The 27,325-nt window shown below is 46.4% G+C and overlaps 1 protein-coding gene across 13 annotated transcripts in view; it reads right to left on the bottom strand.

The window, feature by feature from the left end:
- The window catches only part of Dlg1 (MAGUK family member discs large 1), a 279,659-nt gene that overhangs the window by 8,246 nt on the left and 244,088 nt on the right, over positions 1-27,325 (bottom strand). For 10 of the 13 annotated variants that reach the window (XM_076807305.1, XM_076807301.1, XM_076807308.1 and 7 more), the window contains 5 exons: positions 4,349-4,562; positions 4,082-4,239; positions 2,894-3,143; positions 1,947-2,049; positions 1,186-1,224 (listed from right to left, as the gene is read on the bottom strand). In XM_076807305.1, coding sequence (XP_076663420.1) covers positions 1,186-1,224; positions 1,947-2,049; positions 2,894-3,143; positions 4,082-4,239; positions 4,349-4,562 — 764 coding nt within the window. The remainder of the gene's footprint in view (positions 1-1,185; positions 1,225-1,946; positions 2,050-2,893; positions 3,144-4,081; positions 4,240-4,348; positions 4,563-27,325) is intronic. The other 3 variants (XM_076807309.1, XM_076807307.1, XM_076807302.1) reach the window with 1 other exon arrangement.

Genomic DNA, 27,325 nt, shown 5'->3' on the forward strand with positions numbered 1-27,325 from the left:
CCGAAGAATCGAAATATTCTATTTTTTTATGTCGGGACGAAAGAGCAGAGCTTTAGGAATACCTAAATCCGTGGAAAGTCGAGAGATGGAATTTTGAAGAAGCTTTGACTTCCTCAACGACGAGCAAATACTGATCCTTTAATATTTTAATTAATAACACTCTCTTCAAAGTACTAAGGTGCGTCTCCACCAGCGTTCGCGAACTGTCCGCGAACAGACGATTCCTAGGAAATTCAATTCCCATACTGTTCGTGAACAGTTCGCGAACGCTGGTGGAGACGCGCCTTCACATAAAAATGGGGGTATTTCAGGCGTTCCTTAACCCTTCTTCTTCCTCCTTTAAGGCTTTCTTCGGTAATAGAAGAATTTCAGTAACTCCTATTTGCCATTATGTCCTGTTTCCTCGAGTAGTCAACGTGCCAATTGTTCTAAATTTTCCACGCTCACGATCGACGAAAGGTGGCACCTTAGGGTGAAACTCTAGGAACAATTTTACTACTTCGCCCCCTGTTGCAAATGGACATTCTCTTGGACGCCGTTCGGCAATAGCTCCGCGGAGGAGCGTTTAGCGTAACATTAAGTAAAGAAGAAACTTGCAAATTGTTCGACCATCGAGGGGTTCAACGAACACCGTTTACCCCCGCAACTTTCGTCAGACCGTGAATCTGTTCGTGTACCGTAAGTAACGTAAACCGAGCAACATCGAAACTTTCCTCCGCCATGAACTACACGTACTGTATATCTCTACCAAAGCATTCGGGAGGGAATTTACTACATCTACGATCATCCATCGAAAGGTTTTAGCCTGTTACAGGATGCGGGGCTGGAGGTGCTGCAGCTAGCTTGAATCGCTATGTGTGTGTTAGTGAACGGCAGGCAAACGCATGATGCGATAATTCATGGTGCGGGGATGAAAGTTGCAGCGTGCCACGGACGCAAGCAGAGAAGAATGCACGGAAGAAAGAAGGCCCCTCGAGATGTGTGACGCTCGAACATGGGGGGAGTTCGTTAATAACGCTCCCGTCCCTATTCGTGATCTCTTCATTCTTTCGTTTTCACTGGTTTTTAATGGAGATAGAGATGTATGGCGCGCGCCCGCGTGTACGTGTGTTTACGTGTGCGTTTCTTCGTGTGTATGCGATCGTGTGTCTGGTTTCTTTCTCTTGACTAACTTGGAATACTTACGCGTGGGATCGTTTTCGTTCTCGGGTGTCGTGGGCGACCCTACACAAGCAGGCAAAAACAAAACACATGTCACGTTTTCACATTTTGTAAAAAAAAAAAGACAGAAAAGCTGAACCGGAGGTTGGGCGTGTCGTCGTGCCTGTCACCGAATATCTAAGCGATCTTAACTTGCCGGACAAACACACCGCTAAATGGGACAGGACGCAGGACGAGTAACGTCGTTCCCATTTCTCTTTCAGGCTTCTCCCCTTCGATCGGGGAGAGCGACGCCTCTACATCTACTACCGGTAACGGCCCTTACCAAAGTCGCCTTTAGACGTGACCAGCGAAGTCTCTACGTTCACATCGATTAATAAGAAAGAGCAAATGCAATTTTAAACGGGCACACATAGGGGAGGAAAAATAAACGAAAATAATTGAAACTGCCACAGGGGTTTACCAATCTCTAGTCACACGGGATCGTTCGGTAGCAAAGATGCCTGGGCGAGGTCGTTGGCTCGATACACGGGGAACTTGTGCAATTCATTTCAAATAGACAGATGGTCGAAAGAAGTGGGGTTGCGAGGCACACGTGAGAATACTAACTTGTAAGTTCAAACACAGGGCCGTCTTCTAGATACACGTATAGTGACTGAGGGATACGACGAGATTAAAAAGAGAGAAAAAAAAAATACCACGTAAAATACCACAATATAGATATGGGTCTGAACATGCACAGAACGTGCAGGATACAATTTCATAGGATATATGAGGACACTCACGTTCCTGATCCGAACCGTCCTCCGATTTGTCGTCCTTGCTCTTCATGAACGGGAACTTTCTGCTGAACGAGAAGTTCTTCTTTTTCCTGTCCAGCGTCGATTGCTGTAATCGATTATTTGCTAGGTGAGCAAGTACTGTACAAGAGACAAGCTTAAAATCTTCACGTCTGAGTAGCTAGAGGGAGGGTAATATTTATCTTAGAATTATTATTCATCGAGTCACTGGGTAGTAATCCATTCTTCCCAGTGGCGCACTCAGGATTTAATCTTGGGGGGAGCCGAGTTGACCGGATGAAAATATTTTTAACGCAAATTCGATAAAATTCATTAGGTGATTACAAAAATTTATTTAAAGAATAGAATCCAGTTTTCCTTTCTTTTTACAAAGCCCCTCCTTTGGGGGTGGTGCCAGGGCCCCTTGGCCCCCCTCTGGATGCGCCAAATCTCTGTAAACATTAACCTTGCGTTGGATAAACCAGGGCTTGAATAGGTTTCGAAAATAATTGTTTCAAACTGTTAGATAAAGGTTCTGACTGAAAGAGTTATGAAGAACCTTTATTCGGAATAACCGTTATAAAGAACCTAAATATCTAGAAATATCAGAATATATAAGTATAAGTTACGGTTCCTATATAGCTCTATAACTTAAACCTAAAAAATAAAAGTTATAGAGCTATATAGGAACCGTAACTTATAGTTATATAGTCTGATATTTAGATTCTTTGTAACGGTTATTCCGAATAAAGGTTCTTCGTAACTTTTTCAAGAACCGAAATCTTTATAATAATGGTTTCAAGCCCTGGGATAAACACATTCTCATACAAGAAAGCATATCTACTTTTGGTCTTCGCGTAAGCTCGTCTACTACCTGACAGAACCTGGCAATCGGTGTGACGCAGGAGATTCTTTCTCATTTAGCGGTCATCTGATCGATATCTGCCGCTTACCTTGTCGAGGATGACTGGCATGTGACCTTGGAACTTGACCGAACGATCCCTGGCACGTTGCTTCCGTTCCCATCGTCTACGAGACGGTATTATCCCAAGACCCTCTTCCTCCCCCTGAGGAGTGACTCTTCTTGCTTGCCACCATTCATCGTCGCTGGCGTTCGTCACGTGTAAGATTTCGCCGTAACGGAATGCCAAACCGCGGCTCGGCAGCCCGTCGTCCTTCGTAGGGTCGTAGTCGAACAACGCTCTGCAAAACGTAACGACGGATTGTGTTTCATCGGCTGTCCAACATTCTTCTTACTACCCTTGGAGCTGATAGAATTGTAGCTCACGCGGGCACACTCCCAACCCGAAGATTCTGATTTTAATAAAATTTCGCGTTAATGTAGAGCATAGCGCAGTACGCAACAGGCCATTTTTTGCGTTAAGAGGATGTTCTGCTCTAAAAATGTCGAAAAATCAATTCCTTATTTAATTTTTCGAACGTTCAACCTTTTAAGAATATCTGCGTTTTAAAAAGGATTTTTTTTTAATTAAAATTTCCAGCAGTTATAGGCATTTGAGTAACGGCGAACTTACGGAAAACTTTAAACGCGTTTTGCTCGAAACAATGTTCTTTAAAGCGGTGGCACAAATAATCACGAAAAGTTCTGCGCAGTGGAGAAACCTCTAACATTTTAAAATTTTTGAAAATTTGTTGAAAGGATGAAGCACGCAGATAATTGTTAAAACTATGTCCACTAGGAAATTTCACGCTTTTTAATAATCTGACATTGCTTCTTATTTCAAACCAATGGTTTAAGTGCTACAAGTCCCCCATTTTAAATGAGTTTTTTTACGCCTCCACTTCAATGAATCCCCAGTGCCATTTGCAATGATTAATTACAGAAAAAAATATACGTCTATAGTTCAAAATATTCTTACTACAATGCAAAAAGTTCCATTAAATTATCTGTGGTAGGTTTCCTTCAATTAATTCCTAAAGATCGTCTATTTTTATGGGCCACACAGGAACATTCCCTTAGTTCCCTCGGAAGGGATGAAATCAGCCCTTAAAGTTATCGCGCTTTCTCGGTTTCTTAATTAACGCGCTCCTTATCAGCCAGTCAGAGCCGTTTCCTCGCGCGCCCAGTTACCATGCTCAAATTCTTTCGTAGAACAGAATGTACAACAAGGATAGTTCACCTGACGTAAAGTGATTTCTTCTGCGAGGTCCTCATGAGGGTGCCTGTCATCATATTCTGCTGCGAGATCTGTTGTTTAAGATCATGGATCTTGGCCTCGAATCTGTTGTAGTCTTCGGGCTTGTACTGCACCACGATCGTCACTGTCTGGCCGGTACCCTGGACAGAAAGCAAACCCAGTAGCGTTCGATGTCAAAGTTCTCCGAGCGGAGTAGACGGAACGATGGAGGTGCCGCGAAATTAGCGGTAAGACGATTGTCGCGAGTACCTTAAGGGCCGCGGCGGCCTCTTCATGAGTGGCTGTCCGTAGATTAATGCCATTGACGCTGAGTATCTGGTCGCCACGGCGTAATTCGCCGCTGAGATCGGCCGGGCCGCCGGCTAGGATGAAGGAAATGAAAATCCCCTCGCCATCTTCGCCACCGACGATGTTGAAACCCAGGCTGGAGGCGCCTTTGTTGAGCACGACTGTGCGTACCTCTCTGGAAAAGAATTGAACGGCGCTACCTGATTAACACGACCACGCGAATCACGAACAATTTCACATTTCTTAACAGCAGCTGTAGTTTATTAGGATCACTTTGACCGTAATCCTTATTTTTCCATTCCGACTGCTGTACAAGCAAGTCGACGACGGTTCAAAAGATTCCTACCGCGGGGAAATAAGGCGGGTCTGAGGATTTAAATAAAAACAGTTCGACTGCAGCGAAGCTTTCCGCAAATATTATATTTCATCATCCTCTTGAAGTTCGCCGAAATATCCGACCCGCTGAGAGACTCCACTCGCCAATCAAAAAGGGAGCACGATAGATTTATGTATACGATTCGACGAGTGCGGAGCTTTTTGATCGAACGAACAATCACCAAATAGCGAGCTTCGGAAGCTCTGCCCCGTACAAAAGCTTTTACACAACAAACCCACACAAATGAAACGGATGCGCAATTTTCGATATTGGACCCACCCGCGCCTAAATCACATTCGAAACGCGTTTCCGTCGAAGAGCCGAGTGGAACGAGCATCGAATCGTATTAACAATTCCACCTCGCGGGCATTACCTACTCAAGCCAAGCTCGCAATCTCGACCGAAGGAACCAGATCCCTCTTGAGCAGGGAACAAAAAACGCAAAGTGATTCTTGCCACCCGATGCCCCGTTTCTTCCCCGGTGGGGCTAAAGTTTTTTCATTAGTGACTTACGGCAGTATCGAGCTTTTCAACTATGTCGCCGGTCATTAATTGCTCCACTTCTCGCGGTGCTTTAATTAAACTCACTGCGCCGGAAAAGACAAGGCTCGCGCGCCTAAAATAACTTTTGAGGCGCCGCTTTCGGCGGGCGAGGCTTCGGAGCCACTCGCAATTAAATATTTTTCATCCGCCTCGAGCGTGCGAGAATCGCTCGCTTAGCTACGAATTCGTCCCTGCTACCAGGTCGGTTCGCTGAAAAGTACAGCCGCGCGGCGAGCAGGAGGAACACGAGTTTCCTTCCAGGCGAAACTCCGAAAGCTCCGGCAGGTTAATCACGAAGTAGCAGGTTCGAGTTCCCGTGGGCATCGCTCTGTCACGAGATACAATTCCCCCGCCGCGTTGGCGGGCAACGCAAAACAATTTGCGAACGGAACCTCGTTTTCCTGCTGATGCGTTGCACGAACGCGAGGCGCGGCGTAATTTTAACACAACTCTGACGCGAAAAGTCGCTCTTCGATATCGCGCAGCTCCGAGGCGAGAGTAATTTCGCCGATGAAAGCGCCGTCCTGATTCAACAGCGCTAGCTTTGAAGTGGCAAATATTAGAATTAACGCGAAGTGTCTGTCGCCGTTGAGATTCGTTAAATAAAATGTAAAATAAAGATTCCAGGGATTACGCGCGCGATTTCAATGCCCGTTTCAAATTGTCCCCAGTTACGTCAATCACGGAGGGGATAACAGGCGCCTAGATATCGGGGAGCTGCGCCATCGAGCTTTCTCCGAGGGAGCAGGAGTTGTCTGCAAATATCACTCGACGCGCAGCATGTCCTCGAGCGCGACAGAACACGGGCGAGGCGTCGTCACAGTAGGCGCACGCCGCCGAGATTACCCCGTTAATTAAAGCCCCTCATTGAAATTCGACCATCTCAGATTGCCTACGCGAGTGCCCCGAGTATCTTCCGCCGCAACGTGCCGCCGCAATCCAAGGACTCGTGAAAATGACGAGCTCTGCCAAGAACATGTGTCGTCTTCAGCACCTCCGTGCCAGCCTAGTGACGAAGATGCTGCTTAGAGCCGAGCCACGCTCAAGTAAATTCCATTTCGGGGCGTTCTGACGCTGCCACGCATACTCGAGCCAAGCTTCGAATATCTCGCGAGTAGCTGAAAGTTGTTCGTCAGCGACCCGCGACTTACATAAATTCTGATAATATTAGTGATGATATCTGCGATGTCGAAACGATCTTCGCAGGTGTTTGTGAACCGCGAGAAGGATTTTCCGGGTTGCAGAGGCTCGTATGTACCTGCTAGATTTTTTTTCTTCTAAAGATACAGTGGGATTAATAAATCCATCGCGTCCTTAATTAAATTACGTTTCGGAATTTCAACGGCCGGCGGATTTTCGCGAAACTGAAGAGCAAGAGGTATAGCGAAGGGGCAGAGCGAAAAAAGTTGAGCCTGTTAATTAAGAGTTTCGCGGGAGCTCGTGCCCCATTCGAAATGGTTCATCGCTTAGGAGGGTGGTTCGACCGCGTGCACGACCAGTTGAACTTCTCATCGAAACCTACATCCACGGCCACCCGTCTTCCTCAGCCGGGAGACGGTTTCATCCCCCCACGGAAAGGCCGTTTTTCATTCGAGAGGAGCCACTCAACGCATGGGAGCTTCTCGCTTGCGTTAACAAAGACCTCAAATTAGTGGTAGACCGGTGCAGCTGCGTTTGCAGAGCTCCATTAAGGCCACGTCGTAATGCACACGGCAGATAACCCGAGGGATGAGCCTCGCTGCTCCCGGGGTTGCCGAATTTGCGGTAAATTTGCAGGCTTACAAACGTCACTTGAACGGCGGGGATCGTTACAGAGCTTCTCGTTGCGAAATTTTATTCACCCGCGCCTGGACGTGCTCGATACTCGTGCGCGGGGATCAATTCAAGCAACGTATTTGTTATTCAGGACCTTGCAGCAACAGGAGTGCAGCTCCACCTTTACTAATTTCGAGTAAATTAGAAAAAAAAACTGTTTATATAATTATTTCTTAGACTAAATATTAAAAAGAGAACAGTAATTGGAAAATATATATTTTCAGCCAATAAGCAGCCTAGTTGTTATCAGTTTTTATTTCTATTTTTCAAATCACTCATTTATTATCGGATTCGCATCAAAGGTGCACCAAAGAATGTAGATTTTTTTACGTATATAACACGTCATAACTCAAAATATACGTTGCTATTTTCAAATGAAGGATTTTGTTCTAAATTTCTTCCAAATTTCACTTCTAATGTAAGTTCAAGCTTGAAGTTAACCATTTAATTACTGTTAAACTCTTTCCGTCTTGACCAGTAGTGATCGGCATTTTAGGAAAAACGCGCCAACAAAGAAAAAGAAACAGGCAGTGAGCATGGCTGCCACTCGTTAACGATTACTCAATAGAACGGCTATATTTAGACAGTGCTACAGGTAAGCACAAAATGTCAATACTTCGCGTTATGCACAATATTGTAGCGCGAAGTTATAAAACCCTGAAGGACACGATCAAAAGGGAAGCCAATCTTGCTAGCTGGCTTCATTCACATCTTCATCGTTTATTTACAAAACGTGCTGTTGCATAGTATTTAAACGATACCAGTGGAGGAGCTTTAGAGGATTCTGTCAGATGTCCATCCGGTTGTATGAAATATGCATCCAATAAAAGTATTATATTACTGTATTAAGTACGGAGACTGTCTTTGATCCCCCATGTTAGGTTCATTCCCCCGAATCGTCAAGAACGTAGCTCCCTAATTGCACGCAACCTCCCAGCAACATTTCGTTTGAGGCCTGCATGAATCCAGTGATCACAGTCACGGTCGAGGACCCGACGTCCGATCCGGATCATGAAATATTTATAACGATGGTAATGGGAGACACGATTTCATGGTTAATTGACTGCCCACGAGGGTGGTGGGCATCGTCAGGGAATTCATGAATGACTTCATTTCGTTGCACCGAGTTACACATGGGCTACCCTCGGATAGCACATGTTCTAAATGTGCCACGTTTCCGTTAAACATTCAGCGAATGTTGAAATATTTCTCGAATATTAATAAGATCCATCTTTTCAGTCAAGCGGACCAAGATGAAGCATACACGAAGCTACGCAGACAATCGATCAATATCTTTGCATCGTGTTCTCTCGACTGATAACTTGGAACCTTTGAAGAGTATTTTCTGGATCATATGTAGCTCAATTTCATGCATCTCCTCTCCCAGTTTCCATCAGTATTTCATAGACTTGTCAAGTCTGTTCTTGAAAAGTCTGAGTATCCGATGCAACGGTAGTGTATCAGCGTCAATCTCTGCAGAGATTTAATGGCAGCAAGGTACCTGCATCTTCTTCGAAACCTCCACGAAACAGATGCAGGCGCGTTTTCGCAAATGGAGACGTGACTGTGTTCGCACGCTGGTTCCGGCTGATTAAAACGAACCTGCGCACTGCGCCACGAAACTGCGGCGTGGATGCGTGCACGTTTCACGCACCTGTTCGTCACTGTTCCGCAGTGACGTAACGCACCCGCGGGCCTGTAACGGAAATGTCACTGGGTCAAGAGGGCTCGATCGCAGCCGAAAAGAGACGGCGCAATTCCGTTGCGCGGCTCCGGAAGAACCCTCGTTACAGTTAGAGATCATAGACCAGAAGAAGCGAATGCTGTTTGGTTCGTCAGTGGACACTCCGCAATAAATCCTAGATGCACGGGCCGCTTTCTCCGGTGCACTCGTTCTTCCGTCCCTTCCACGAGTCACGGCGATTTTTTCACCGGCCACACTATCGCAGCCCATTAATCACGCAGACCGGCCAATTTCCATTAATCACTCGCGCGGCGGCTGGACTGGGTCCAGAGAATGTTAGTGGGTCAAGGGAATCGCACAACTTTCAACTTGACAGTGCGACGTGAGATTCTACCTCGAACGCGATCAATTTCCCCCCGACGTTCCCAATGTCCTTTCAAGTCGAATCTGGCCATCGAGATTTATGCACTTCCGAGAGTCTCACTGTGCGACTTCAAGCCTGCCTTCCTATAAGCTCTGTTAATACCGAGCTTTATCCGTCATCTTAACATCGCTGATTTTGGCGAATTCAGGGATCTTCTAATGAAACTGTACTCCCTCTGCAGTGGTTCACTTGTTAGACTGTTTACTAAACACCTTCCTAAATCCAGGAGCCAGTATTCCTCTCATCTATTCAAGGAAAGGTAGGTTTCCTCCCCTTTACACCTAACGCGCAGTGAAATCAAAGCGGTAAGAACGAGCGTAGAAATCGTAAGGAAAAGGAACCATGGTCGCACAGTCCTCCCGAGTGACGTCGCTCACCTCGATCACTTTCCGAAACGATCACCGCCTCCACTGATCCAGCACGATCGCCCCGAAGTACCGCGATCGATCGACGATTAAGGGGCACGCAGCACACGCGTTTCACGATCCTGCGCGCATCGCGTCGCGACGCACGCCACGCTGATGCGTGCCCGCGTGTGTCACGCACCTGTTCCCCAGCAGTGACGCAACACCGTGGACCGCGGTGCCCGGATTCAGATTCGGAGCCGCTGCGCAACGGATTAGAATACGAGAAGGGACTTGGACGATGGGCTTTGGGTATTCGACACAACGTATTCGCGAGGGGACGCAAAAGGTAGCTCCGTCTCGAACACGTCCCGACGTCGAGGGCGTCGCGACGGATTAAAGGGCGCATAGGTGGCCACCGTGTCGCCATGCGCCGCGACGCGACGCGTCCGCGCCGCCGAGGCGGCCCCCGCGGGCTATCGCAGATCGATAGAAATAAGCTGACTCTCGCAAGCTTCCACTACCTTCCTGGCACCACCACCTTACATCCTCGATCCACCACCCACTCCTCTCTGCCTAGATTCGTATCTCCTACCCCGGAAATGAGGGCAAACAGCTGAAACTTTAAGGGTAGCCTGGCCAGCGATCGATCACTTTCCATTCTGATTCCCTTTTCATTGCGGCTCCCATTTTAACTGTTGCATACTTTCATTACCTCCGCCCTGCTGGACCGCAACAGTGCCAGCTTTCAGATTCATTTCTCTTTCTCTTGGACCGCTGCCTATTGCCAAGGAAATGGGGGCGAGTTTGGGGGAACTTTGAGAGTGACCTGCAAGTGGTCGATTACTTTCGATTTTAGGGGGTTCCTGCGGGACATTCGACGAGGGGCATGATGGACACTACTCGCGTAGGTTTGCTGGCAGTGTATTAGCGAAGGGAGATTGACTCTCTTGGTTTTCCTTCGTGTAGTTACAAATATCAATGAATTCGCACCCTGAATTCATCCCTCTATGCTTGCCCCAGTGGCTAAATTTCACATATCCGCCGCCAGGTAGAAACACACACGACCGGCATTGCGGGAAAGCAACTTCATACACGATCGTGCTCTTCCGCTGTAATGGAGACCTTCGGATTAACGTGTGTCGGAATCGGACGGGCGTGGATGTCAGTTAATTGCAGCGGCGAGCGTAATCGTAGCCAGTCTTGCGAGAATGGAAATTTCACTGGAACGTATCGCTTCTTCGATTGACCTACTTGCACAGAACCCCAGCCCACTCGCGTCCACGTATTTCACCCACAACGCCACCTCGCAACCCCTGTCCCCGAACCCACCGCGAAATATTTTCCGCCGATCGGGACTCCTGGATACGCGGCGTTTCGTAGTCGAAAGTGCATTATCGATTTTCAAATGCGCAGCTGCCCGCGGAAGCTTCATATTTGGTGACGTAAACAGTCGAGCATTTAGAAAATACACGGGGGTTCTGGCGGTTTATCTATGTACATTGTAGAGTTTTAGTATCGCTGGCAAGTATATTAAGGGCAGGTTCCGGTCTAAAAGTCGATTTTTTTTATTTCATTTTTCGAATGTTCAACCTTTTAGGAATGCGTGTTTAAAAGGATTGGTTGAAATTCGTAAAATTCCCGAAGTTATAGGCATTTGAGTAGCGGCAAATGCATGGGTAACACCCGGCCACTCGCCACTCGCGTAAAACTTTAAACGCGTTTTTCTCGAAACAGTCTTCTCAAAACGGTGGGACCTGTATCTCCAAAAGTTATTATCCGATTCGATTGAAACTTTTTTTACTTTGAAGAATATATTTCTGGCTAGGGGAGAAACCAGAAAAAAATACAAAAATTGAGAATTCATCATTTTCAAAGGCGTTGAAAGGACGAACAATATAGGGGAAAAGTGATTTCAAAATTCAAGTGTCGTTATATTTTTTAAAAATGTCATTTTGCATTTTTTTTCTGCCCCCCCCCCCCTGGCGAGAAGTATATTCTCCAAAATAAAAAGAGTTTCAGTCGAATCGGATAATAACTTTTGGGGATACAGGTCCTACGGATTTGGATGAATTTTTTGACGCCTCGACTTTAACGACTCCTCAGTGCGGTCTACAAAGATTAATTATAAAACAAAAAATATGTTTCTATAATTTAAAACATTCTTAATACAATGCAAAAAATCCCATTAAAGTATATATAGTAGTTTTCCTTTAATTAATTCCTAAAGATCACCTATTTTTTGGGCTCTAGGCCGGAAACCTCCCCTTAATGTGTTTGGCTTCGCGCGAAATTTAAGGTCTTTGGTAGAATTTTAAAATTACATCTTCTGAAACGCCAGTCTCGAGAGCTCGTGACATCAAGTAAACTGCCTGAAGCTTCCCAGACCTAACCCAAACATAAAATTCACGGGAAACTGCAGTTGACCACTTTCCTGATCTACCTCAAATCTCGTCAGGGAATCACAGCTCAATGCAGACTGTTCCATAATTCGTGGGGCAATAGAAAATCGACTGACTTCACACCCCAAACGCAGGAACGGCACCTTTTGTCGTTCGAGCTACTTCGGAAGAAACCTTTAATCAGATAATTTCTGGAGAAACATCGTTATAAAACACCAGGCAGGATTTTCAGGAAAATTAAATGATCCCCCCGGCGTCCAGACAGACCGGCCGTTTGAAGCCAGGAAATCCAGCGGATCAGCGACACCTGCAATTGCGTCTGTGCACCCTTCCAGCCAGAAATTAAAACTGCCGTCAAACGGCGGCCGGCTGGAAGTTCCGCCTCGCTTTCTCCGTCGGCAAACGAAAATTACGAGGACAAACAAACTTGTCATTTCATTAAGCGAATGAAACGGGCCATTTTACAAACGTCGTCCCTTCTGAATTACGTTACAGCGGCCGTTTGTGTGCTCCTTTAATTAAAACGCGCCAATCCCGCCCCGTTCCGCGACTGATAGCGCCGACAGTTGACGGAACTTTAATCAAGCTGGACTTGACCCAAAAAGGCTGGAATAACGCGATGCGCGGGAAGTCACGGCCGCAAGGAGTGCCGTTCGACCCTGCTCTTTATTAAGGACGCCTGTCCGCGTCCTTGAGCACCTCCTCCCTTCGCGAGCCGAGTTGTTCCTCGACTTCCGATTCCACGTAGCGCTCCTTTCTCTCGCTGGATCCCCCTCTGTTTGTCAAACACCGAAACGCAATTAACGCGGCCGGCTCGCGTCGAGCCGGGGCGACGAAAAACCACGTATACACGCGGCCGACATCCTGGACACCGGAATAGACACCGGGCGCGACGCGTGACGCCGTCCACTTCCGGTGAAGCCTTTCGCTAATTGCGGACGGCTCTTGACCTTGTTCCTGATGGAGCACGTGGAGCGAATTATACTCGGGAACATGCGACCTCTGCTTCAAACGCGGTAGACGGAAAGGTGGCGCTGAAAGGTCGGTGGGTGTCTCTTGCCTGGAAAATAATCTCTTTGGCTTCCTTGCTTTGTTTGGTGAAGTTCTGGTGGCTTTCAGACTATTTAGGTGGGCGAAAAGACAGGATTAATAGCTGAGGCAGGCTCGGATACTGGGCTTACTGAATGATGCGCGAGAGCTTCAATGGGGTTAGAATTACATACGAATTTAACCCTTAACTGGTATCTTGGGGTCGCTCATGACCCCAGGAACGCAAAGTTCGCTGCAAAATTTTTGCTTGTCTAAGCTTGTAAACTGTTTTTCTAATTAATTTTATAATAATAGTTTAACTTTCTAGGTTTCTATTATTTTACACATTACCTAAGAACAAAATATTCATAGAGGTTGATTCAGGGTCGACTTTACAAATCTCTGTGTCCTTGTTTATTTGGGGTCTGCCACGACCCCAGTATACCAGCCACGTTTGCCAAAAACAGTATACCAGTTAAGGGTTAATGTTGCAGATTGTTGTGTAGTTTGTTTTTCAAGGGTACCGCGCGTTAGAGGAGTAATTCAATCGCGTTTAGAGCGACAAACTGTGGGAAACGTCTGCCAGGCAAGAGATGGAAATAGACCCGAAAATTCGAGTTCCGTGCCAGTTAGGAGACTTTAATAGTATTACAGGGTGTGTCGCTTAATGTTCGAGATAGTAACACTTTGGCGATTGCTATTTTCAAGGCTGTCGACAGGAATCCTGGGCGTCTGTACGTGGATTATTTTATTCGTCACGAAAGTCAGAAGCAGAGGTGTTGTTCTTTAAATTGCAAAGTCTCGGTAATACAACGTTGCTGTAACTGTGGGCTCTCGCGAGGAACAGAAACGTTGGTAATGCAGAATGATAATCGAGGGCTGAGGTTGGAATTTCGGGAGGAGCTTTCATTAAATCAAAGAAAACGATAAACGTGCAGGAGCAACGGAACGGAAAAGTAATATCGAACGAAATAAACGAAACAATATTTGCGGGCGTCACCGGCAGGTTTAATTAAAAACTTTGGGCACGGATGGAAAAAAGATACACGGAAACACGAGGTACAAATTTAAAAAAGCCGGCACAAAAAGAAGTATCGATTGGCGCATCAATATTTTTACGAAACGTGGGCAGAGAACGTGACAATTAGAATACACGGGGAAAGGTTTTGTTATCTCTAATTGGAATTGAATCAAGCTAGTCCAGTCAACGCGGGGGTGAATATTCTCAACTTGGTTTTGCATATTTCTGAGACCCGTTGGAGCAATTAAAAAATCCAAGTCACTATCACAGTCAAGCGAGTGGAGGAAAAATGATGGTAATAAAAGGTAACCAAGAAGAGAGACGTGCTTCGTGCAAGAAGCATGTAATGAGAAATGGAAGAAGTAAGAAAGTGACAGATGCAAAAGGAAGAAAGAGAATTTAGACACAGGTAAATGTCTTGTTTCATTCGTGTTGAATCATTGATGAAAATAAGGCTTCCCAAATCGCAATCAAAATCCTCCCTTATCTATCCCTCGTTCAAGGCTTCATTTAGAAACACATCCCTGAAGCCATTTTTCGATTAAGATGAGATTTAGTCTGTGCGTCGTTTTCCTTTGAATTTCTCACAATCAGACGAATTCCTTAAACGAAACGAGAATGTATCTGCCTTCCTAGTTTCGTTCCCACTGTTCACTGAGCATTTAATTTTGGGTTCCTACTTGACCATTTTCTGAATCGTTCTATTCAAATTGCATTAACCATAGAAGCACGGAAAGCTGTACAATTTTTCGCTCTGCTCGGGGAGGGTAATCTCGAATCGAGGCGGAATATTTTACGATCAGGAGCTCGTGAATACAGGAATTTTCCGGTCCAAGGACTCCGGAATAAAAGGCTCCCTTTCATGGTCATCGATGTCGTAAGTACCGGGTCTGTCGATCCGGAACGGTGTCTCGAATCCCATAAAATCACGACCGTGACCTTAAACGAGATTAGGGGCCGCGTTTTCCCACATCTTCCTTCCCTTTCTTCCCCCCTCGTCCCTTCCTCGACCTACAGCGAAATCTTTGTGGCTGACCTAGGTCAACTAATCCTCGACTCCAATGGAAAGCGTAAACTTCGAGGCGGGATCCCCGATTCGAACGGAAATGCTGTTTCTGGAGCAAAGATCTTCATCCCCTTTTAGCGATACCGTCGGAATTACTAAAGAAGAATAAAAATAAATTGCAATCCGAGCACCGACCGATCCGAAAAATTCTGCATTTCCGCATCTCCCTCTTTGTGGATCTCCTCCGCGACGATCCGGCCATTTTCCACAGCTATCGAGCAGAATTAGAGGAAATGTCGCTGACGCTAACGTTTAATAGCCGTGGTCGACCGCGCCCAACTGTAATTTGCATCCTCTCGTTTTCTCTTCGTTGCTCTTTCTCGCTGTCGGCCGCTACCATTCACCATTTCGGATCTCCCTTCCGAACGGGCTCGATCGTCAGTCACAATTACGTTGCCATTTCACCGGTGACAGGTAGGTACCAGCCATCGGACACCGCATTCTTTTAATGTCCACGAAGCTCCACGGACGGGTCAAACTGACGTTTATTCATCCGCGGGTTTCGTTAATCTGTTACTTGCAACTATTTTGCCTCTCAAAGGCGCGTAGCGTGTTTTGTATATTACGCAGACATTAAGGAAAGTGGGACAGGAATTCCCAGATGCGTCACGCGAATACATATTGAAGTTCTGAATGGTTTTAGAATGACTCAGATAAATTTGGAGAACTTCGGGGTTCTGAATTTGAGTAGGTACTCTGTGCATTCCAGTTTTTCGAATTTGAAATATAGAGTAAATCTGGGAGACGCGGTCAGCCCAGAGAATTAATCGAGTCGCTATATTTCAGACTCTATAGACTTCTAGACTCGCGGGAAATTCATTCAGTGAACTGTTTGACTCCTGGAGAATCAATTGTTCTGAACCTTAACACGCTTATGCGTATACAGAGACTGAATTATAGCGACTCGACCAACTCTCTCGCCCGAACGTGTCTTAAGGTTTCACCCTAAGAAAGGTATCGTGTTTGTGTCTTCGACCATTCATTAGACAGCCCAATATATTTCCACCTCACATTTCCTGCGTTATCATCCACCTTTTGCACATCCGCGTTGCGTCTACTCGCGTTCAAGGCGCAATAGTGCCAAATCCCTCTGATCCAATTGATCCAATAAAGCGTAATACAAGATAATTAGATAACCCAAAGGGCCCAGCGAAACAATAAACGTTAAACGACGCTGAATGGGCTGGACGGAAAGCGAGATCAACGATCAACGAACGGATCTCCGTGCACGAACTCTCGCCCAGAGATTCAGCTGTTAAATTACACGGTCTAGTTTTTATCAGTGGCGTGGATCCTTGCATATATCGTATGTAGATACCAGAGTGTACAGAGAAGCTGCTAATACAATATCCCGCTTATCTTTTCACGCAGGAGAACCCACCTAAAAAGCCACCCTGCATTTTCACGCGAGAATGCAGTTTACCCAGAGTCGATTTAAAAGGTCGACCTAGAATTCGCCCTGAAATCGTGCGCAGTTCCTCGAGTGGTCGTGGCTTTCCACGAAGACCGATTTGCCCGGCAAAAAATCGCGACACATGTAGGATAGCTTAACGACTGACAGTCGAGCAAGAAGACGATGCTTCGCGGGCAATTACGCGGAAGAGAAATGGCCCCGGTAGCTTCCTGTGCAGCGCAGAAATCGTACCGCGCCAATACGATCATAGTTCATGATGAATCGGAAAAAGGGTGAAATTGGAGAGTTTCTATAAAATCGAAAACAGCGTGGCGGTCCTGACGTACCTTCTGTACAGCTTGTTCCTGAGGATCCTGCGTCCCAGAGTGGCGAAGGGACGCAGTGGGAATATCTGCTGCCTGTTCCTCGTCATATTCCTCGATGCTCGCTAAGAAGATCTCACTTCAATCACCGATCCCACTCATCACAACCCTGACTCCCTTTCATCGTGCGCAGATTCCCAAAGTTCGCGGCTCAACGTTCATCCGGCGGGACTCGTAGACACACGGACGACCGCCGGAACAATCGCCGAGCAAAGAAGCCAATTACAGCCGGCAGCAGCTTTCTATCGACCATTCGTTCGAGTTTTCAGCTAGCCAGGCGAGTCGCCGTCAACTCCGCACCGTAAATCTCGTCGCGCGACACAACGAACGCGACTGACTAATCGCGTCGAACACACACGCGGCTCCGTTTAATTGATCGATTTATGCCGTTTCATTAAATCCTCCTTAAGCGTCCAGCGCTATCCAGCCTTCCTATTTGCAGTTGCGCCAGACCACCCCGCGCGTCAGCCCCTCCTCTCGTCCTCCTTCCACCCCCTGGTTTCTTCGGGATCTCCTCTTCGTCGCGCCCTCGGCGTTCTTTTCAACCAGCGAACTGGTTCGTCCGGAATGGGTATTTTTAGTTGGCAGCCATGCAGAGCCTGTTTATGGGGTCAACACCACGCGAAACAGGCGCGCGTGGCCGCTCGCGAGACTTCGACAGGGCAAATATTTGACGGAGCAGGTCGGTTATCGTCGCCTGTGGACCTGCTGCGGCTCTTCGACGACGAGGCCAGTCCCATTCGAGGGCTGAACGGATCGCTGGACGATCGAGCGCGCTCCTGATGGAATGTGCACGCGCAGGGGGCGTACTGGTAGCTTCCGCGAGACCCGGAGGACACGCTAGATACGTTTCACCGGGCTCTTGTGACAGTTCGCTGCGACATCGGCGGTACCAGTTTCAGGGGTCTTTAAAGTGCTCTCGTTTCCCGTTGCAGGCTAGACGCTATTCGCGACCGAGCAAGACAGCAGCTGGAAATTGAAATTATCCGTGACTCTCGGGCCAGCCGCCGGGTAATGCAATTTTTCCAGCGGAGATGATAACGCTTTGTTGACGGGGGATTATTGTTGCGTCACCGGTGGCTACAGTAATTTTCGACCATCGATCTGGCGCGATGATGAATTGCCCACGCGAAGGAATGGAATTCCAAAGTGACCGGTGCGAAGAAGGAAATTACACGTTACACAAGCGTGAACGATTGGAGCTGAATGAGAAAACGTTAAACGGCTCGATTGCCGCGGGAAAAACGCTGTGATTCCGATCACGGGCATTTTTTCCTGATTTATCGTTACCATTAAGGGAACATTCCGTGTCTTCTAGTTTCAGCTACTGATATCGAATTCAGAAATTTATTTTTAAATAAATTCGCGTCTCGAAAGCTGCGATTTTCGGCGAAATATTTGGTTCGATAAGACACAAGTGTCGAAGTACGCGAAGTGAAGTATCGTCGTTATGCCTGATCCTGTTCGAAAACTTTTGAACTATCTTCTGCCCCCAAACACGCGCAAAGAATTTCGGACATTCGCGGTTTACCACGTCCGGTGCCGAACGCTGGCATTTAAATACAGAACACATTCGCCGCGTTCATTGTGCATTTTCCACGGCGTCTCGGCGGACAAGGGAAAAGGAAAAGCATTTTTAGCGCCGCGACCGGTCGGAGGTACAAGAGTCGCGCAAATAGAATGCGAAATCGGGAAAATCCGAATTGCAAAGCGACCAAGGCGATACTTCTGGCGCCGGGTGGGGAGGAAAAACGAGCAACAACCTCGTCGAACAAATTGGAAAAGCAAATGCGACTGTCCCGTAAATTCGCCAGCATTTTGGGCGTTGCTCGCCGCCATTCGTGGGAATTAGCCGCGTCGGGAATCGAGCCGATGAAAAAAGATTCCAAATATAAATAGCCGTTTGGGTTCGTCTGGAATTAATTAACACAGTCGGTGTGTCTAAATTTCACTTGGGATTCCACGTTCCATTCGCGTAGGCACTTTGAAAAAATCCCCTCAAAACGGTTAGCTAATTTCGATGGCTACGTAGAAAGCATGGCTGTCACTCAGTTCTTCTTAAAAAAAAAAACACTATGAAAACTGCTTAACATGCGCCTTCTTCCGAATGTATTTCTGATTCCTAAACTCTTCTCCCGAATGTGTAACTAAATTGCAAATTCGATAACAGAGGACGATGACACGTTTCGATCTAACACAGAGGCTATAAACCGTCGTGTGCCTACACTCTACATAAACACCAAGAATGACAACAGAGTATACATTTACCATCGCCCAATTCCCTCAAGATCACAGCAGACAGATGACACAATTAATCAAAGACTAAATAACTGTGAAAATCTATTACCGAATCCTCTTCATTGATTCTACTCCGAACCAACCCCAAATGCAACAACGAAGACCACATACCACTCAATTTTACCTAACTCACGCAAGCTCACAATACAGTAACCCACTCGAAGGCAGCGCAGAAGCAAATTCTCGATATCTCACTGATACCCAGGCATTGTGTTCTCCGCGGAAGCAAGAAAGGCTCCCGTCACGAGCGATCGCTTTCACAACTTATCACATCACTCCAGCCACGTTTTCCTGCCGTTTCGTAAGACGGGGCAGGACGTTTGACGACGAACGCTCGAAAGGTGGATGAAAGTTGAATTTGAATCGGGGTGTCGATCAAGGACCTTCGCGCGCGTTGGTCGTTGTTCGAATGACAGATATGCCTTGGCTTTCCTCTCTTTCCTCTCTTTCCTCCTACTCCAGCGCGGCGGCCACGAGAGAGGAGACACGAGCGCGTCTTACGCTCGTTCCCTCTACACTCGAGCGACTTTCCTATGCGTCACCAGCGCAACACGGCGATCTCCACCCACGTCGACCAGTCCTAGGGAACGCCTAACGTTCCCAACTCTTAGCGTCTCTGTTTCTTCCTGTCTGCTGACCATGGACACCTACATTCAACCCTTTTAGCACGGTGACGCTGCTATTCTACTGGGGACCCTTTCATCCTCGAATGATTTGTATTTAGGTATGTACAGATAGGAAAATGGGAAATACTTTGGACAGTTTTTTGGAGCAGAATTGATGTTTGGAGAAAAGAGATGGAAAGTCAGGCGAGAACTATACTTCGCCCTGAGGAATTAATGTGCGAAGTGTGACGTTTAGATGGCGATACAGCTTAAACGGTGCTCGCACAAAGATTTACTAAATATTATAAACAGAAACCGATCTGGCTCGAATCATGTAAGATTTTAAAAGCCGAATAGACTTCAAATTTAATCTCCTGCAATTATATATTAATTCAACATCGAGGTCGCAACAATTTTCACTAGATTCTCTAATTTAATAAGAAATTATTCAGTTATAATTTTTTAAAGTTTAATCAATTTAAATACCCTCCCAACAAAATAATTCATTTTAACTAAAAATAAACTTAATTAAAATAGATTATAAAATTCTGTAGTGTCTTCTAGTCTTATAATATAATTTAAGTATTTTTACTTAAAATTTAAATTAATAATTCAAATTGAGAGACAGTAAATATTTCACCAACTCATTCATACAATCCTTCAATAAAAAGATTAATTATCACGCTACTTTTGTACAGTCAATATACTGCAGCCATTTAAAAATGAATTCATTAGGCTGAATAGATTTTAAATTATAATCAAAAGGACATATTTTTGATAAACAGGTGAATATTAAATTTGTCGAGGTGCTGCTTCGCGACGGTTTAGCGGGGCTAGTGTGAGTGGTAAAAAGAATATCGTTTCCCTCTTGTGGAATGGAGCAGCTCGCACTTGTTGATTTCAGTTGGTGACATTGAAACAAAGAGACCATTGGCAGTGACGGCACTGAACCGTCGCGGAACTGATATGTGCGCGTAGACCTTAATCCCGTCTACCTGTTTGAACTAGCACTGAAAATGAACTGCCTCGAGAAATTCATTTAACGTGTAGAAATAAACGCTCGATCAAGCCTCGTATATTCTAAAGTTAAGAAGAATGTAATTTACCATCGATGGAATTCATAATTGTCTTGGACCGTGGGGAGACAATCAATTTCAAGGCTCCTGGAAAGGCAGAATCAATTTATTCTCGGAATAGGTGTACCGTGAAACGAAGCAGACTACGGTTTTTGGAAAAATGTCTTTTTAGAGGCCGAGCGAGCGACTTGTTCGCCAGGCGTTGTTTAATAACCTTAAATGGGCGTTTCGTCGACAAGGGGAGGGCAGAGAAACGTTCGAGCTAAAAGGTGAAGGTGCTGTGTTATCCATAATGAAAGCACTTACGTCGATTTATTTTATAACGCACGGGAGCTGCGTAACGAACGAGAGACTATTGCGGTAAATATGTAAGCGAGTTGCACGGTGTGTTAACGTTGATCTCTGCCTACGTTAACGTCGTTAACCAGTTGGGCGTACGCCTTGCGGATAACCTTCGTGGCGGTCGTTAATACGGGAAAATTGCAAGAGAGGAGAGCCTCGGCTGTGTGCAATATTTCTTCTGGGTGGCCGCGAAGACGACGATCATCGTTTTTAGCGTTGACCACGCTATATAAACGCATTCCACTTAATTCGAAAGCAAAGTGTTCTTGCCTGTCTCCATCAATTACATGGCAAATTAATATTAATCCTTCGAGTGGGTAATTCAATTTTGCGCGAATCGTTGCGGGAGCCTTCTGAATATTTCTATACATTAGTCACGCGACACTTCCGTGTGAATCACAGAAAACATCCTATACATTCCATCTAAAGTTCGAATCCTCGCAGTCCAATGTCTTTTTAAGAGTAAATTTCACTATAAACATTCGAATACTAAACTGAGTCACCCATCTGTACAAAAGTAGATATTCGAGAAACGGCATAATTCAAAGATCAAGCCTGAAGGTGGTCCAAAAACTAAATTCCTGAATAATCCATGGGAGACATCTTTATATGCAAATCAAGCAAGACATTCAGCAAACGTGATTAACAATTCGCGAAGTGTACGGTGTGTAAAGACGTTCCTGGAATCGACCCGGTACAGTTGCATCGCAAGTCTAACGCCACAAAGTTCGCGTGCGAAGCACTGCTCGAGCACTATGAAAACGCGAAAGTTCCAACTGCGAACCGAGTCCTTGGCTGTCGATGAAAGTGAAAGTGCACGTGCGCAAGCGTAACAGAAAGAAACGCGAATCCCGAGGAGGCTTTGTCACGCTCGAAGGCCCATAAATAATTTGCAGAACGATCCTCCAGTCGGCGCGTAATAATTGATAACGCGGCAGGGACGGTTTTCACGGTTTGGCGGGGACAGGCGACGAGGAATAGCGGACGGAGCCCGTCATTTCGAATTTCACGGAGCATAGAGTCCCTAATTCCCGGCGTGCGGAGTCGCTCTCGCTTCGTCACTGGCCGTCGCAAATCGCGCTCTAACGAGACCATTAGGCGTACGAAACCGAGGAAGAGCTAGATAACAGTCGCAGGTTGAAGGAGAAACCTGGAAAGAATGGAAATCCGTCATGATCTCGTTCACATCGCGCTTCTGCTTGCGAGGAATTCTATCCGATTGTGGGTCTAGCTCACGCCGGGCCTCAAGCCAACTGGAGACGTATTTTAATCATAAATATCGTTCGAGGGAAGTGGTACTTTATATTCTTACTGTAAACACTATTTCGCAATTGGCAGAAATATAGTTGGGAGAAGAATTTCTTTCCCACATACGGTAAATCATAAAAATATTCGGACACCCTTTAAAACAGAATAACCTTTTTAAAATTGGTCCAAACGACTGGTTCTTTTTTTTTTGAGACGCTAGAAGGATTAGTTTACTAAGTAGGGGACGTGTTTCGTCGTTTTGAAAAAAAATTACTACGTCTACATTCGCAAATTGACTGAATAAGAGTGTTTCAAAAACGTTCACAGAGACTGTTGATAAGCTATCGTTTCGCGTAGCTGTGGGATTAAAGGAGACCGCGAAACGCCGCGTTAAATTACCAGGAAGACAATTGCCGCGGACTGGCGGATTAAAAGGGTACATGCGATGTTACAGGTGGAGCAAAAGTAATTTCTCGTGGGAGCAGGACTTAAATGAATAAAATGCAGTGCAAACGCATGGCGATCGCGATGCTTCATCTCCTTCGCGCCTGGACACAGCTTCCACTCGTACCTAACGCAAAAGATGGCTCGACAAGCTGGAGGAATCGTAACGAGCCTTGTTACGCCAACGGAATGCGCCTGCTTCCCGGAATTTTTGCACTCTAACGACCCTAATGAACGAGACGCAGGGACTTTTGTTGATAGTTGTCCGAGGCGGAATTAATAGAAGATTCTCATACTTTGCCCGATGGAAATTAAATTTCATCTTTCCAGTTTCTTTCCACGAGGAGGAGCTTCGAGTAACCAGCGATATTCTTACCACCGCGAGGTGCGATCAAAGTAATAACCCAGGTAATCCGGGTATCCGCAACAGGATCAAACGAACGAGCAAAATAATCTAAAGGGGCGGCTCCGCGAGTATCTTCGAGGGGGGCAGCCTAAGCAACCGTCGAGGCATCAACGGAGAGTGAAATGAATTTCAAAGGAGGATTATTAATCGTATTCTTATGCACAGAGAGGCGAGGTACCGACGCCACTCCGGGAGCCACAATTTTCGCAGGCGAATTATCTTCACACTCGATTAACCACGCCGCCATGTCGCCGCTGGTATACTCGAGATTAATATCCAATCGACATTATAGTGGTAACGGTGCAGCGTCTCGTGCGTCGAAGATGCGTGATAAATTTTCGCGCACGACTTCGTAAAGCGGTTATCGCCACGCGCGGCGAGGAAAAACGAAGGCAGCGTCGGGATCGCGACACCGTTCGATTCTGTTTCCACGACGAGACTGCGTGTGCAAGCAGTCGACAAATAGCCTTCGTCTTGTTCCATCGCACTTTCTACCTTCGAGGCGATCGAACGTTCCTGTTGTCGAGGTTCACGCTCGTCACCGGGCAAGGCAACGCGTTCAACGCGGCTAATTGCAAGTGCCAATGTTTCCGTGGATATATCTATGTAGGTACGTATTTGGATTAATGGAGATTTGTGTAAAGAAACTACTTAGCGTTCGATTCAAGATAGACCTGAATTTTGCAACAGGTTTCCTTAGCGAATGTCTATACATAAAATTATGATTTTTACTCGTTGCACACTCTGTGGAATTGAGCGAGTGTCGAAAATGGCTCTATTCTTGTGGTTCGAATTGATATAAAGTAGAAAGTGGACGAATTACTAAGAAATTAGAAGTGGAGTTTATGTGGTGTTGCGCCGTGCCTTCGGTGGTCAGAGGAGAATAGGATCGAAGCTATCGGAACAACGGAAGCCACTGTGGCGCGACTTTGAAGAATATCCCAAGCACGCATTTGAACGGAACGTAACGGGTATGACTAGAAATACCGTACGCGTACGTGTGTCGAGAAAGTGCAGTTGCAATTGCAGCTGACGCCTGCAGTGGGAATCCAACAATTCCCACTGTTTTAACAGCGAGCACGAGACCCCGTTACAAGGAATTACACGAATCTTCTGGCACTTCTCCATTCGTTCCTCCAGCACTGTTGATTTACGATCGAGAACCTACCCAGGATCCAGACTTTCGATGCTTGAATTATAACAGTCAACACACACCTACGCTATAGCCTATTATTGTTAGTTACATCACTGAACTGCATTCTAAATTGCACCGATTGACAGACTAAACAGAAAAGTTCCTGCGAAATATCCAACTGCTTTCAAAATCCGACTACTTTTAGACGACAAACACGAATGCGAGCTATTACTCTATCACTGTTACGCTACACGACCTGTAAAAAAAAAGACAAGACTACGTACGACCGTTATTTTTTTTTTCAATTTCCAGCCCCGCGCGCGCTTGTATTTCCGAACGGCCGTGAATAAGTTAATTAGCGTTTGGCGGAGTAAAAAATGCGGCACATCGGAAAACACGGCCCAGTAAACCGACCAGGCGCAGTAACGATTTTATATACACCGACTGCCCCCTCCGTTTCGATACGTACGCTCGCCACCCTCGTGCAAAAAGTTAATCTAATTTCGGGGTAAATTGCGATCGACCGAGGCGCGGAAGAAGTGGCCTGATTAAACTCGACGAGTGCGCGATGTGTAAAGTGACTTACGGCCTCCCGCCGCGCCAAACAAAAGGGAGATGAAAAAACGAAGAAGAAGGAAGGACGAGGGAACGGCCTGGATCCTATGCGCGAGGAGGGCGGGGGGATAATTGCGATTCGCAAAAAGCGTCTTAAATAAACCGCGGCGCGAGAGGCGAGGACCGCAGATTTACGCGCTCCTCCCCGCGGAGGCGTAATCACGAGTGAGTTATTATTTAAACGAGGCTGGTATTAAACGCGAAACATCCCGCAGTCACGTCTCGTAATAAAGTGGAAGACGTCTCTCTCGATGTCTCGGGGTGCAGAATCATTTTCCTCGGTTAATAGTAGCTCCACCACCGATTGCGAGCGACCGTAAACCGCTTGTTCCGAGTATCGCTACAGTTCCCCGCGTTTATCCCTAGATCTTTCAATTATTATATGGGTAGGTACATAATCTAGATTCACGTGGCTAACGAGTCGTCCTCGGAAGCTACTGTTAGCGATCGAAGTATAAACGATCCTCACACTCATGAATTCTTAATACAGCAGTATCGAAGGCAGCCTCGGAACCTACGGAACTGACGCTTCGCGTTTTATGATTCAATATACTCCTTATTCCCGTCACTTTCCTCCTACAAACACAGCATCATTCACCGCTCCCAACGTTACGAGCAATTGAAAACTGTGGCACGAAACCGTTTCAAACTTCAAACCATTCTACTACCTCGACGTAAGCGTTTCATCGATCGATTCTTCGGCAAATAACACTGTTCACACAACCGCTGGTTCATCGCGCGAGACAATACGTTCGCGGTAGGATGTATTTCTAGGCGGGTCGATCTAGAACCGTCTCTTAGAGCTCCGCGACGCACGTTACAAATTTTCGGCCGTCTGTTGCGGACGAGCCAGCCGGCACTAACGTACGCGAACACTGGCAAGATGCACGCACCACCAGAAGGGCTCGCTTCGAGGTTTCACCCCTCGTGCAAAGTCGGAGGGGGAATATACGTTTCAGCATTGTGAACCCTGCTGTTGGAGTGACTCGCTCCACCCTCGGTAGCGGCAGCAGCCCTATGACAGAGCCCACCGTTCCACGATACGTTGCACGGGCTTGAAACCTGCTGTTCGCGCGGGCTTCGTTTTGCTTTAATGCGTCCATCGGCGAACGCGGCGATACTATCGAATAATCTAGCTACGGTGGTGGTTACCGATTCGTATTCAATATTCCCGCTTCCTTTTGTGTATGCGTGCACTTCTGTGTGTTGTATAGAAATTTCTGGGGTTATATTAAAATATTCATGCGTCACCGTGTGCGCTATAATTCCCCGAGTAGATGCATTATTATTAACTAGGTATATGGGTTTAATTTATTTCAATGCACTGCTGTTAAATAGTGGGATAACAATTGGTCGATTAAGGGTGTGCGGTCGTTGGTAATAAAGGCACTTGTCGTTTTTAGACCCTCTGTATGAAAACGTTTTAAGAGAAAATAATGGAATCATCGAAGTGATCCAAAGATTTAGACGGAGCAAGGCGATCGACGACACCGCAACGGAAGCGTGGATGATGATTCGGATGGTTACGATAGTAGGTACGCGTAATACCACGGCCATTCATATGCTAAGTACACGTAGGCACGGTGTGCCGTTAGCCTTTGCGTCACGTATAAAACGCCGCGAAGTCATAACGGTTACGAGGGGAAGCTTTTTCTACCTCGTCGAGGAGGTATGAATTCCGCTTCGAAGAGCCACGCGAAGGGTGTACGTACCGTGGTAGACGTCCTTTTTTATCGCGAGAAAACAGGAACCGCCTATCTTGTTCTGGCAGCTGCTTCCGTCATTGGTTTGGAAAATCGATCAGACGCGGGGCCAAGATTTTTAATAACGCCAATCAAACGGGCCGCGACCTTCTCGAGCAACAGCTGAGCCGATAATTACAGGATCAGAGCTCCGGAGTTTCGAGGACCAGAGAGAGGGTTTGAAAGTTCTCCTTTTATAGGCAGAAGTTCCCTGCAACTTCTCTGTCAGGCATTATTCCATATCCGATTTTCTTTTTAAAGTTTTCAGGGTTCAGAGGAAATCGCTGAATATTCGCTGCTCTGTAGCCTGCGGGCAGAGCGCACTGCTGGTTCAATGCATGATTGCCATGTTATTTCACATTTAAATTGATATTGTACTGTCGGATTCAAGACCTTTGTGCGACACACCGCGATGATAATCATACCGCATTCGACGCATCGGCGGAAAATTAAAAACTGATAGCTACCTTGTATCCCGGGTCAGTTTCAATCGTGCTGTAAATTGTAATTACAACGTGCCCCGTATTTCATTAGCATTAATCCGCGG

The sequence above is a fragment of the Andrena cerasifolii genome, chromosome 2 (genome assembly GCF_050908995.1).
Source record: "Andrena cerasifolii isolate SP2316 chromosome 2, iyAndCera1_principal, whole genome shotgun sequence".
Classification (NCBI taxonomy): Eukaryota; Metazoa; Arthropoda; class Insecta; order Hymenoptera; family Andrenidae; genus Andrena; species Andrena cerasifolii.